We start from the raw sequence: 13776 nt of genomic DNA on the forward strand, positions 1-13776 counted from the left end.
GCCATGAACTGGTTCCAACCCCTGACTTTAAGCATAGTGTGTAGGGGCGGAGCTTATGTTTAACATACACTGCTCCTCCTCCTCTGTGACTGTGTGCTCCTCCTAATGAAATGCTCAACTCTCGAATTGAAGAGACACATTTGACATTTTAGTCATTTAACAGATGCTCTTATCCAGTGGTGGAAAAAGTACCCAATTGTCATACTTGAGTAAAAGTAAAGATACCTTAATAGAAAATGACTCAAGTAAAAGTGAAAGTCACCCAGTAAAATACTACTTGAGTAAAAGTCTAAAAGTATTTGTTTTAAAATATACTTAAGTATCAAAAGTACATGTAATTGCAAAAATATACTTAAGTATCAAAAGTAAAAGTATGAATCATTTCAAATTGCTTATGTTAAGTGAACCAGACAGCACAATTGTTTAAATTTTTATTTATGGGTAGCCAGGGGCACACTCCAACACAGACATAATTTACAAATGAAGCATTAGTGTTTAGTGAGTCCGCCAGATAAGAGGCAGTAGGGATGACCAGGGATGTTCTCTTAATGAGTGTGTGAATGTTCCTGTCCTGCTAAGCATTCCAAGTGTAATAAGTACTTGCTTATTGTTTATAATTTGTACATTTTACTCCTTTTTCTCCCCAATTTCGTGATATCCAATTGGTGCAGTCTTGTCCCATCGCTGCAACTCCCGTACGGACTCGGGAGAGGCGAAGGTCGAGAGCCATGCCTCCTCCGAAACAGGACCCCGCCAAGCCGCACTACTTCTTGACACACTGCTCGCTTAACCCGGAAGCCAGCCGCACCAACCTGTGGGATGAAACACCGTACAACTGGCGACCGTATCAGCGTGAATGCGCCCGACCCGCCACTGGAGTCGCTAGACATCCCGGCCGGCCAAACCCTCCCCTAGCGACGCTGGGCCAATTGTGCGTCGCCTCATTGGTCTCCCAGTCGTGGCCGGCTGCGACACAGCCCGGGATCGAACTGTAATGACTACTTTTGAGTGACAGGAAAAATGTATGGAGTAAATTGTACATTATTTTCTTTAGGAATGTAGTGAAGTAAAAGTTGTCAAAAATATATATTGTAAAGTAAATTACAGATACCCCCCAAAACTACTTAAGTAGTACTTTAAATATTTTTTTCTTAAGTACTTTACACCACTGCTCTTATCCAGAGCGTATTATGGTGCTATTGCCACGTTCAAAAATAACTGGGAGCTCGGAAATCTCCGACTTCCGACTTCAGTTTGTTCAACTGGGAACTTGGAAAAAACGAGCTTCAACTGGGAAAAATCGTTTTTTTCAGAGTTCCTTGTTTTTTTTTAAACGCATTGAAGTCAGAGATTTCCGAGTCCCCAATTCTCCGTTGTTTGAACGCAGCATTACTGTAGTGAATGCATAAAAAAAAAAAATTGTAGCCTACATGGAAACGTTAATACGCGAATATAAACCTCGCAGCTCGAATGTGATATGCGCATCCACATAATTATTGGCATTATTAGCCTAGGCGTACTCAAACATTGCGATTTTGACATTCGAGGTGTGCTTATGTTATTTGTATTTAACTACACAGCCCATTACTTGCACCAACTTTTCATTATACGATGTGTGAATTCTATAGTCAAATTTAGACCCCAACAAATCATAGTATTTGGGTAATTTTTTATTCACTTAAGTTTTTGAATGTTTTCTTTTATCGTCTGCTCCAATCCGTGGTTATGCACGCGGAACCTTTCCCATCAATTAAGGTGGCACATCGGATGAATTTGCACTGCACACTCACCAAGCGCCGCATTTTTTAAACATGGCAGCACAGGTGAGTCGGCATCATGCATTTATAAAAAAATATTAGTAATGTCCCCCCTGTTTTTGAGATCGTAAATTATAGCGATGTTACATGTATTATGCGAATATGTTAGACTTAATCGCTTTCTCAGGTCCTGCCCTGAACAGGATGATAGTGTTGGGAAGTTCTATGAATGAAGCTAGCTAGCTACCGTTAGCTAGCTAACATGCAACCGTTAGCGTGCTAGCGCTTGCAGACGTTATTGTACCTTTTTACAAATCAACATAGGGGAAGTGATCCGATTATTTTACTAATATAATGACGCAGATAATGTTATTACTGCAACGTTGATTACCAGCTTGAGATGCTGTGTAATGTTGACAGTTGGCTTAGCCAAAGTTAACGTTAGTTAGCATTGAAGGGCCAGCGGTTTACGGTTTTGGCGAACTTTGTTGTGGGTAGGTTCTATCACTATGACAACCAATTGACCGACTGAGCAGCTCTAGTTAAGCACATCGTTTCTAAACTTCTCAGCGTTAGTTTACTGCATATTTACCTGCCCAAACTTACCTCAATAATCAGAACACAAATGTTATCACAATTAAACAGATGGCGACTACAAAGGTTCCAGAGGTCCGTGACATCACGAGGATTGAGAGAATCGGTAAGGGCCACAAAGTAATAGTCAATTGATCTCTACTAAGTCCAGAGATGTGTTTTGCGTTGTATCTATTGTATTTACACAAGTGTCTAAATCATAAACTCCATATTTCAAAAAATGTCCACCTCTAACATGTGGCTGAATGTTTGTATTTCCCCATTAGGAGCTCATTCTCACATCCGTGGCCTTGGGTTGGATGATGCCTTGGAACCTCGTCAGGTAAACAACCAACAATCATAATCCGACTTTCTCAAACTACTGTGACACCACTCAGACACTGGCCCCATGTTTTGTGGTCCCGCCTAAATCATGTGACCTGCTTGTCATTCTCTGCCCTCTCTCTCCTCTCCCCCCACCCCCTCTCCACCAACCCCCCCTCCCCTCCAGGTTTCCCAGGGGATGGTTGGACAGCTGGCGTCCCGTCGTGCAGCTGGTCTCATCCTGGAGATGATTAAAGATGGCCACATCGCCGGCAGGGCTGTCCTGATCGCTGGCCAACCTGGCACTGGGAAAACTGCCATCGCTATGGGTACTGATGGATGGCTCATATTAAGTTAAATCAAATGTTATTTGTCACATGCGCCGAATACAACAGGTGTAGACCTTACAGTGAAATGCTTACTTACAAGCCCTTAACCAACAATGCAGTTTTAAGAAAGAATACCAAAAAAATCAACGTTGCAACTCCCGTACAGACTCGGGAGAGGCGAAGGTCGAGAGCCACGCGTCCTCTGGAACTACTGTGCGTTAGTTTACTGACAAAACTCGTAAATGGGATGAAAGAAACCAAAACGTGTTTCTCAGAAGTGTAGCAAAGGTTGCAAACAATGTGCATGCTGCAAACAGTGTCCACCCCGAAAATGTTAATGGGAAGACTGGAATAAAAAAGATTTAATGCAGTAACATAAATTACCGTAACCAAACTAACAAACATTGTAGATTAGAAATTATAGGAATTAACGGTACATGTACTACTGGTGATATATGTAATGGGGAAGTGATATACACTAACAATCAAACGCAAACAATTCACTCAATGAAGTTATGAAACAATGAATGTGCACAAATTGGCGGGAGAAAGCGCATTCTGGAGTGCATCTGGGCATATGGTCAATCCGACGTCTGCATTGGCCATGCAGCATTTATGGTGACATGGCCTCAGTAGAAGTCAGGGCATTCATACTTGTTGCTCTTCGCGGAGCAGTGCAGAGCTGTTGTCAAGGAAGTGAGTTTGCGTTTTCTACAGGATGTATGGCCCCCACCTACCGTCAACCAATCATGTCAATGCAGAGTTATGCAGAGCCCTCTGCATTGTTACATTTGGGAGGCGCGTGGCGATGCGGTACAGAGCTTGATTTGGTCTCTGCATGCCTCTGGAGGCTCCGCAATTGCGTCACACCCTCCATAAGGAGCCTCCCGAACACATTTTCGGATCATGCCTAAAATGGCTTTTAGTCTAGGCCTCCGCAATGGATTAGTTCACTGAGATGGGCATATACAGTATCTCACAAAAGTGAGTACACCCCTCACATTTTTGTAAATATTTGAGTATATCTTTTCATGTGACAACACTGAAGAAATGATACTTTGCTACAATGTAAAGTAGTGAGTGTACAGCTTGTATAACAGTGTAAATTTGCTGTCCCCTCAAAATAACTCAACACACAGCCATTAATGTCTAAACCGCTGGCAACAAAAGTGAGTACACCCCTAAGTGAAAAAGTCCAAATTGGGCCCAATTAGCCATTTTCCCTCCCCGATGTCATGTGACTCGTTAGTGTTACAAGGTCTCAGGTGTGAATGGGGAGCAGGTGTGTTAAATTTGGTGTCATCGCTCTCACACTCCCTCATACTGGTCACTGGAAGTTCAACATGGCACCTCATGGCAAAGAACTCTGAGGATCTGAAAAAAAGAATTGTTGCTCTACATAAAGATGGCCTATATATATATATATATATATATATATATATATATATATATATATATATATATATATATATACACACACGTATGTGTATATATACGTATATATGTGTGTATATATATATATACGTATATGTGTATGTATATATATATATGTGTGTGTGTGTGTGTATATGTATGTGTGTATACACTACCGTTCAAAAGTTTGGGGTCACTTACAAATGTCCTTGTTTTCGAAAGAAAAGCAATTTCTTTGTCCAGTAAAATGACATCAAATTGATCAGAAATACAGTGTAGACATTGTTAATGTTGTAAATGGCTATTGTAGCTGGAAACTGTAGATTTTTTGTGGAATATCTACATAGGTGTACAGAAGCCCATTATCAGCAACCATCAGTCCTGTGTTCCAATGGCACGTTGTGTTTGCTAATCCAAGTTTATCATTTTAAAAGGCTACTTGATCATTAGAAAACAATTTTGCAATTATGTTAGCAAAGCTGAAAACTTTTGTGCTGATTTAAAGAAGCAATAAAACTGGCCTTCTTGAGACTAGTTGAGTATCTGGAGCATCAGCAGTTGTGGGTTCGATTACAGGCTCAAAATGGCCAGAAAAAAAGAACTTTCTTCTTAAACTCGTCAGTCTATTCTTGTTCTGAGAAATGAAGGCTATTCCATGCGAGAAATTGCCAAGAAACTGAAGATCTCGTACAACGCTGTGTACTACTCCCGTCACAGAACAGCACAAACTGGCTCTAACCAGAATAGAAAGAGGAGTGGGAGGCCCCGGTGCACAACTGAGCAAGAGGACAAAATACATTAGTGTCTAGTTTGAGAAACCGATGCCTCACAGGTCCTAAACTGGCAGCTTCATTATATATTACCCGCAGAACATCAGTCTCAACGTCAACAGTGAAGAAGCGACTCCGGGATGCTGACCTTCTAGGCAGAGTTGCAGAGTTTCTAATGATCAATTAGCCTTTTAAAATGATAAAACTGTAAGTCGCTCTGGATAAGAGCGTCTGCTAAATGACTAAAATGTAAAATGAAACAATTAAATTGGATAAGCAAACACAACCTGCCATTGGAACACAGGACTGATGGTTGTTGATAATGGGCCTCTGTACGCCTATGTAGATATTCCATAAAAATTCAGCCGTTTCCAGCTACAATAGCAATTTACAACATTAACAATGTCTACACTGTATTTCTGATCAATTTGATGTTATTTTAATGGACAAATGTTTTTTTTTTTTTTTTTTTTTAAACAATGCCATTTCTATGTGACCCCAAACTTTTGAACAGTAGTGTGTGTATATATGTCACTGCTCGACTAATATGATCTCGGTCGACCAACAGCCTAACGACCAAACATCGACCAGTCGACTAAATGGTGTCAACCCTATTGCAGCTTTAAATCTCTCTTTGAGTACAGCTGTCTGGTTGATGTTGACTTCATCAAATATTTATCCTCTTAAACAGTTTAAGGTTTAAAACTTGTAGACTGGTATAGATGAAGTTGCTATTATACAACTTTTTGATAACATACTTTTTAAACGATTAAACTTTTCTATCTTTAAAAAAACTCATCCACTGTCATGGGATTTCTTCAACATTCTAAAGGTCCCATTGTTAAAAACACCGACTACCAACATTCTAGTCACTGTAAAAAAAGAAATGACACTTTTGCAAAAATCAGCTACTTTGACCACATTACCAATAAGTTATACAAAAACTTAGAGGGTGTGGACTCTACTTCTCTGCTTTTCACATCTAAAATCAGAACAGAAATATATTCTACCGATCAAATGTTACAGCTGTTTTAGTAACCGCATCGACTACATTTTCTCAACATTTTAAAAATCACTGACATTTTGACCACTTTCCCAACAAGTTAGAGCACATTAAATAGAGCGCATTAATTCTTAGTCTGCTTTTCAAATTTAAAATCAGAACTCTTCTTCCACTACAACAAAAATACTTTTAATGAACTAAAGAAAGTCCCAACATTTTTCTTCATGGAGGGTTAAGCATCATCAAAATACATTTGATGAAAATAATTTGGATTTACCTGTTTATTTGATTCTGTTGTTGATAATGGTGATCCCTCTCTTGCCTGTCCAGGTATTGCCCAGTCCCTTGGCCCAGACACCCCCTTCACAGCCATGGCCGGCAGTGAGATCTTCTCTCTGGAGATGAGTAAGACCGAGGCCCTCAGTCAGGCCTTCAGGAAAGCCATTGGAGTCAGGATCAAGTGAGTTCAGTCTTCTGCTCAGTTCACTTTATTGGCCTCATTTAGGAATTTGTCATGTGTTTTAAGTTAACAATCAACATTTATACACCACAGTGTGAGAACGAGGGAATGGAGTCTACATTAGTATTTCTTTTTGGTGTGTTTTTGTTCTTGCATTTATTGATATTCATGGTGTGTGTGTGTTTTCAGAGAGGAGACTGAGATCATTGAAGGAGAAGTGGTGGAGATACAGATTGACAGGCCAGCCACTGGAACGGTGAGTTCTGACTCAGGCCCTCTCTCTCTCAGCCCCCCTCTCAACTCTCTCTCTGTGCTCTGTCTCTCTCTCTCTCTCTGTTTAGTGTGAGTCATACTCATAAGGTGTGTATTGGAGAGATGTATTGATTGGCCAATTTAATTTGAGTCTGTGATTGTCTTCTGATAAGACTCCATCAATCATTTAGAGAGACAGATTGGCGATAAGAGAGAGACTGTTCTGTTAGTATTTAATTTAACAGCAGCAGCCTTATTACAGATGCGAATCACAGTGAAAGGATATTCATTTTGGGGAGCTGATAATATGATTTCTGGTTTGGAATATTTTGGCTGCACTCAGATGTTTCATAACAGTTATTTAAACTTCAGTGTTCATCCGTTGCTCAATACGGCACACAGCGCCAGAGTTTTTAGCACACTTGAGGTTAAAGTATCAAACGAAATGTTTTGTCACGTATAGCATCTTTCCCATTTCCCAGTAAACTTTCTAACCTGTTGTTGTTGCTGCTCGTAGGGTGCCAAAGTGGGTAAGCTGACCTTGAAGACTACAGAGATGGAGACTATCTATGACCTGGGCAGTAAGATGATCGAGAGCCTCAGTAAAGAACGCGTTCAGGCTGGGTGAGTTCTTCTAAAGTGTAGGACACACTCATCATCCACTAGGGGCCATTGACCATGGTCCAGTGTAGCTCAATTGGTAGAGCATGGTACTTGCAATGCCAGGGTTGTGGGTTCGATTCCCACGGGGGGCCAGCATGGGGAAGGGGGAAAAAAAATGTATGCACTCACTAAGTCGCTCTGGATAAGAGCGTTTGCTAAATGACTAAAATGTAAATGTAATGGTCGTGTTCATTGGGACATAACGTAATAAAACAGCGTTTAGTTATTGGACAGGTCCAGGTAGACCCTCCCGGTTTCGGTCCGTTTTCTTCACTTGGTGCCTAATGAACACAATAAAGATCTTTATTCTATGCTCTGTGGTGTTATGACTTTGTTGAGTCCATTCAGCACTATAAATCCAAAGACTTCTTTCCCAGGGATGTGATCACCATTGATAAAGCCACAGGGAAGATCAGCAAGCTTGGCCGCTCCTTCACCAGAGCCAGAGACTACGATGCTATGGGAGCACAGGTACACATTGGTCCTAGACACTTGTAATCATTCATGTCATATTTTACAGTGGCACGATACAACTGAACATTGAATCGAGCTCCGCCCAGTTATAGTCAGCATCACTGCTATCTGCATTAAAGTGAATGTACGATTGCCTAGGTTTCATGGGTGGGCATAAAAATAATAATAATAATAATCTACTGTTTGCTTTGTGCTCCTCCAGACACAGTTTGTCCAGTGTCCTGAGGGGGAGCTGCAGAAGAGGAAGGAGGTGGTGCACACAGTGTCCCTCCATGAGATAGATGTGATCAACAGCCGTACACAGGGGTTCCTGGCCCTGTTCTCTGGTGATACCGGAGAGATCAAGTCTGAGGTCCGCGAACAGATCAATGCCAAGGTGTCTGAGTGGAGGGAGGAGGGAAAGGCTGAGATCATCCCCGGGGTGAGTCTGTGTGTGTTGGTGGTTTCCCAGACATAGACTAAGCATAGTCATGAACTAAAAAGCTTGCTCGATTCTCCATTGAAAGTGCTTTTTAGTCCAGGACTAGACTTAATCTATGTCTGGAAAACTGGGCCGAAATGGTCCGTGTTTAATGTTCAGTTGAAAGCCCTCCTGTATAATGAGTTCTTTATTTTTGTCATTCCAGGTGCTGTTCATCGACGAGGTACACATGCTGGACATGGAGTGTTTCTCCTTCCTGAACCGAGCCCTGGAGAGTGACCTTTCACCTGTTCTCATCATGGCCACCAACAGAGGCATCACACGGTAATTTTCTACCCTACAGTCTTCGACTGCTCCCACTATAATCTGGGTGTGGATATGGGCCACGGAAAGAACATAATGGTGACATGTTTAGAACCTGCATAAAGAGAAAATATAGTTTTGCCAGTAGTTTAAAGGGGCGATATGTGATTGGTTCATCCATTTTTAGAATTTTAAAATAATGATACTGTTTATACCATTTGATTCTTTACGAATATAACTTATAAAGGCCTCAGTAGTTTATTTGAACTGTTTTACCCCATCAGAACCCCAAATAAAAGCTTGTTTTACTCCATAGTTTGTAAACAATGGGTCAATCCATATATGATTTCAATCACTTTCTGACTGCACCCCTTTTGATTTGAACGAAACCTTCCATACATGTTTGCCCATGGTAGAAGTTGTCAAAAAGTTACTTTTTGGACCTGAATGCCAAAACATTCAGGAGATGGAGGTGCTCAAAGTTGACCCATTTTGCATACCCCACCCTACCATGAGACATCCATGTCTTCATCACTGAAGAAGATAAACAGTTAGGTTTGATATAATTTGAAACAGGGTAGTCAGACTATTTTAGAATTTCTTGAATTATAATTATTTTGTCAAAAGTGTCATTTTTTTAAACCTTTAACATCAATGATCTAAAAACGCGTTTTTCAAATACAGTGCCGTGAAAAAGTATTTGCCCCCTTCCAGATTTTTCAACCAAAACCTAATATTAGATAAAGGGAACCTGAGTGAACAAATAACACAAACGTGATACTTATTTCATTTATTTAATAAACAAAGTCATGCAACATCCAATGCCCCTGTGTAAAAAGTAATTCCCCCCTTACACTCGATAACAGGTTGTACCACCTTTAGCTGCAATGACTGCAACCAAACGCTTCCTGTAGTTTGTGATCAGTCTCTCACATCGTTGTGGAGTAATTTTGGCCCACTCTCACATGCAGAACTACTTTAACTCAGACATTTGTTGGTTTTCGAGCATAAACTGCTCGTTTCAGGTCCTGCCACGACATCTCAATCGGGTTTAGGTCTGGACTTTGACTAGGCCATTCCAAAACTTGAAATGTGTTGCTTTTCAGCCTTTCTGATGTAGACTTGCTTGTGGCTTTTGGATCATTGTCTTGCTGTATGACCCAGCTGCGATTCAGCTCACGGATGGATGGCCTGACATTCTCTGATGGGGCCTCCTGAGTGGCGCAGCGGTCTAAGGCACTGCATTGCAGTGCTAGAGGCGTCACTACAGACCTGGGTTCGATCCCAGGCTGTGTCGCAGTTGGCCGAGACCGGGAGACCCTTGAGGTGGCGCACAATTGGCCCAGCGTGGTCCGGGTTATGGGGAGGGTTTGGCCGGCCGGGATGTACTTGTCCCATCGCGCTCTAGCGACTCCTTGTGGCGGGCCGGGCGCATCTACGCTGACTTCAGTCGGTAGTTGTACAGTGTTTCCTCCGCCACGTTGGTGTGGCTGGCTTCAGAGTTAAGTGAGCAGTGTGTCAAGAATCACTACGGCTTGGCAGGGTCGTGTTTTGGAGGACGCATGGCTCTCGACCTTCGCCTCTCCCGAGTCCATACGGGAGTTGCAGTGCCAATTGGATATCACGAAATTGGGGAGAATAAAAATACTAAAAAATTTCTCTGATGCAGAGCAGAATTCATGATTCCTTCAAGGATGGCAAAGTTGTCCAAGTCCTGTGGTTGCAAAGCATCTCCAAACCATGAGATTGTTACTGTAGAATTCAGTGTTTGGTTTTCGCCAGAAATAACGGGACCCATGCCGTCCAGTTCTGACCACTTCTACCACGGGCAAATATGTATGGAAGGTTTTGTTCAAATCAAAAGGGCTGCAGTCAGAAAGTGATTGAATTCATATACTGTAGAACGACCCCAATGAAATTGTAAACAAACACTGTATAGCCTCAAACATGGTTAACTATAATATCATGGATGGTCAGTCTTTACATCCATAGCCCTGTCTATTAATTTAAGATTGGTTACATTTCTCCAGCCCCATCCCTCAGCTGTTTACTGAAACCAAGTGGGGGGTTGAAAGCTTTGTTATTGTTTGGACTGCAGATTGCCCCTTTAAAGTAGTGCTTCTCAAGAATGGCAAATACTCAGTCTTTCTCTCTTTCCCTCTGTTCTGTCAGTATCCGAGGCACCAACTACCAGAGTCCCCATGGTATCCCCATAGATCTACTGGACCGCCTCCTCATCATCGCTACCTCCCCCTACACTGAGAAAGAGACACGGCAGATCCTCAAGATCCGGTGAGAATCACCCCTCTAACTCGCCAAGCCTGGGCTTTAGCAAGCAAACAAGCTGCACCATGACTTACATGATTTAAGTTTGCAGACAGTCTGCAAAGTTCAAGGCAATTATGGGTTTGAACTGATTTATCATGCCATATCGGATGACCGTGGATGATTCAGGATTAAAACCTATTCCAATATTGGACTGAAACACCATCTGAAATGTGTTTCTACTGTGTGTGTCCGTCCAGGTGTGAGGAGGAGGATGTGGAGCTGAGTGAGGAGGCTCACACTGTCCTGACACGTATCGGCCAGGAGACATCGCTGCGTTACGCCATTCAGCTCATCAGCACTGCAGGACTGGTGTGTCGCAAGCGCAGGGTGAGTCTCAGCCAATTCATTCATACTCACTTACCTAGTAATGCACGGGGGGGAGCAAAGCCTCTCACATCCATACACACACTGATGTTAGAATTACTCTGAATTCTCATGTTTGTTTCTCCTTATATATCCTTATTTTACCTGCTTCATTGTTTAATGCAATTATATTCATTAAAGTCTACATTAGTTATTGAAGGACAGAACTAACAGATAGCTGGGCAGGGCACCCCTAGTCTTCTTGATTACTGCTTTCTTGCTGTGGAACCATTTCTATGTTGATGCTGAGAGTTGCCAGTGCGTGATAGATGTTTGTGCTTCTCTCTCAGGGAACGGAGGTGCAGGTGGAGGACATTAAGAGGGTCTACTCTCTCTTCCTGGACGAGTCCAGATCCTCACAGTACATGAAGGAGTACCAAGATTCCTACCTTTTCAATGAAACAACACGTGAGTCTGCTATTCATCTCTGTCATAGAGCAGTGTTTCTTAGGGGTCCCAAAGGGGTGCACATTTGTTTTTGCCCTAGCACTACACACCTGATTCCACTCAGACCCAGTTACAAAGCTGATGATGTTCCTGTAGTTTGTGAGGCGGACATTTTTATTCTTGAAAGCAACTTTGATAGAAGTTGGCAAATGTTTTCACTGTAAGTTGAAAAGGTCATAACATGCTACTACGTGAATAGACGCCTTACCTACATCTATGGGAAATGCACCTTTATAGATGTGCTTTGAGGGCAGGTGTAATGGGTGAAGTGACTCTTACTGTATCTCTTTTTGATTTTCAGAACCTACAATGGACACCTCTTAATTGATACAGACTGCAGATCATTTTTATAGCACGTTCTCCTGTGAAGTTCTTCTGTTTTTTGTTTTGTTGCCATAGTCCATTGACGTTCTCCATTAAGACCTTATGGCTGAAATATCCATTCCTCTGATACTGTGTTGACTTACCTCTGTCTTTAGATGTCGTTTATTGTTTAATGGAGTTTAAATGTACATGAAACCTACTTTTTGATTACATGTTGTTTTTCTCGTTGATTTTATACAAGAATTGCCTAAAATGTAGTGTTATCATGCATTGATTTACGACACTTAACTTCATGAAACAAAGGCAATGTAGACGTTGGCAATGTTCTTTTAAAGAGTTGAGTAAAATGTTTTGGATTTGAAATATATTTTCTCTGTCACAAAGACCTCAAGTGCTATGTACAGTACATCCATGGTCTCCCTACTACAAAGCTAGCCTCATGGGGTACCCCTTTTGTTACATCAGGATGTGGTGTGCTTTTTGTTTTGTTTTTTGTGTGAAATAAAATTAGTATCTCAAAGACCGTAGTTGGCACTGCCTCTTTTGTCTGTGCATCTCTGTACTGTAGTGGAAGTACCACTAGATGGCAGTGAAGGGCCATGTCTCATCCTGGCACATCTCCGAAGCTCAAGGGGGCTCTATGGCTTGTTACAAGTTCTTCATTAGGGCTGGCAATTGCCAGGGACCTCATAATATGATATTGTCACAGTACTTGGGTGCCGATACGATATGAATTGCGATTCTCACGTTTCTATATGTATAGCGATTTGATGTTCCGAACTTATTGCTCACTATGTTTGCTGCAGAGAGATGAGAGCTCATGAGAAAGAGTTTACAGTCATGGAAATAAAAGTGCAGAAAAGGATGACAAATACCGAGGTTTTGGCACAGGTACAGCCGACTAGCGCTAGCTAACGCTACCTAGCAAAAATAATAATCGAATATCGATATACAGTGGGGAAAAAAAGTATTTAGTCAGCCACCAATTGTGCAAGTTCTCCCACTTAAAAAGATGAGAGGCCTGTAATTTTCATCATAGGTACATGTCAACTATGACAGACAAAATGAGAAAGAAAATTCCAGAAAATCACATTGTAGGATTTTTTATGAATTGATTTGCAAATTATGGTGGAAAATAAGTATTTGGTCAATAACAAAAGTTTCTCAATACTTTGTTATATACCCTTTCTTGGCAATGACACAGGTCAAACATTTTCTGTAAGTCTTCACAAGGTTTTCACACACTGTTGCTGGTATTTTGGCCCATTCCTCCATGCAGATCTCCTCTAGAGCAGTGATGTTTTGGGGCTGTCGCTGGGCAACACAGACTTTCAACTCCCTCCAAAGATTTCCTATGGGGTTGAGATCTGGAGACTGGCTAGGCCACTCCAGGACCTTGAAATGCTTCTTACGAAGCCACTCCTTCGTTGCCCGGGCGGTGTGTTTGGGATCATTGTCATGCTGAAAGACCCAGCCACGTTTCATCTTCAATGCCCTTGCTGATGGAAGGAGGTTTTCAGTCAAAATCTCACGATACATGGCCCCATTCATTCTTTCCTTTACACGGATCAG

At 41.7% G+C, this 13776-nt stretch overlaps 1 protein-coding gene across 1 annotated transcript; it reads left to right on the top strand.

Annotated features, from left to right (window-relative positions):
* The first annotated feature begins 1767 nt into the window (after positions 1–1767).
* ruvbl2 (RuvB-like AAA ATPase 2) lies at positions 1768–12727 on the top strand. The gene is made up of 14 exons (XM_041894559.1): positions 1768–1823; positions 2403–2457; positions 2618–2673; positions 2842–2983; positions 6500–6629; positions 6819–6885; positions 7399–7505; positions 7922–8015; positions 8221–8439; positions 8645–8763; positions 10915–11034; positions 11268–11397; positions 11724–11841; positions 12182–12727. Exons 1-14 carry the CDS (start codon positions 1812–1814, stop codon positions 12202–12204), a joined length of 1392 nt encoding a protein of 463 aa, XP_041750493.1. The 5' UTR covers positions 1768–1811; the 3' UTR covers positions 12205–12727.
* The last annotated feature ends 1049 nt before the right edge of the window (positions 12728–13776 follow it).

The sequence above is a fragment of the Coregonus clupeaformis genome, chromosome 13 (genome assembly GCF_020615455.1).
Source record: "Coregonus clupeaformis isolate EN_2021a chromosome 13, ASM2061545v1, whole genome shotgun sequence".
Classification (NCBI taxonomy): Eukaryota; Metazoa; Chordata; class Actinopteri; order Salmoniformes; family Salmonidae; genus Coregonus; species Coregonus clupeaformis.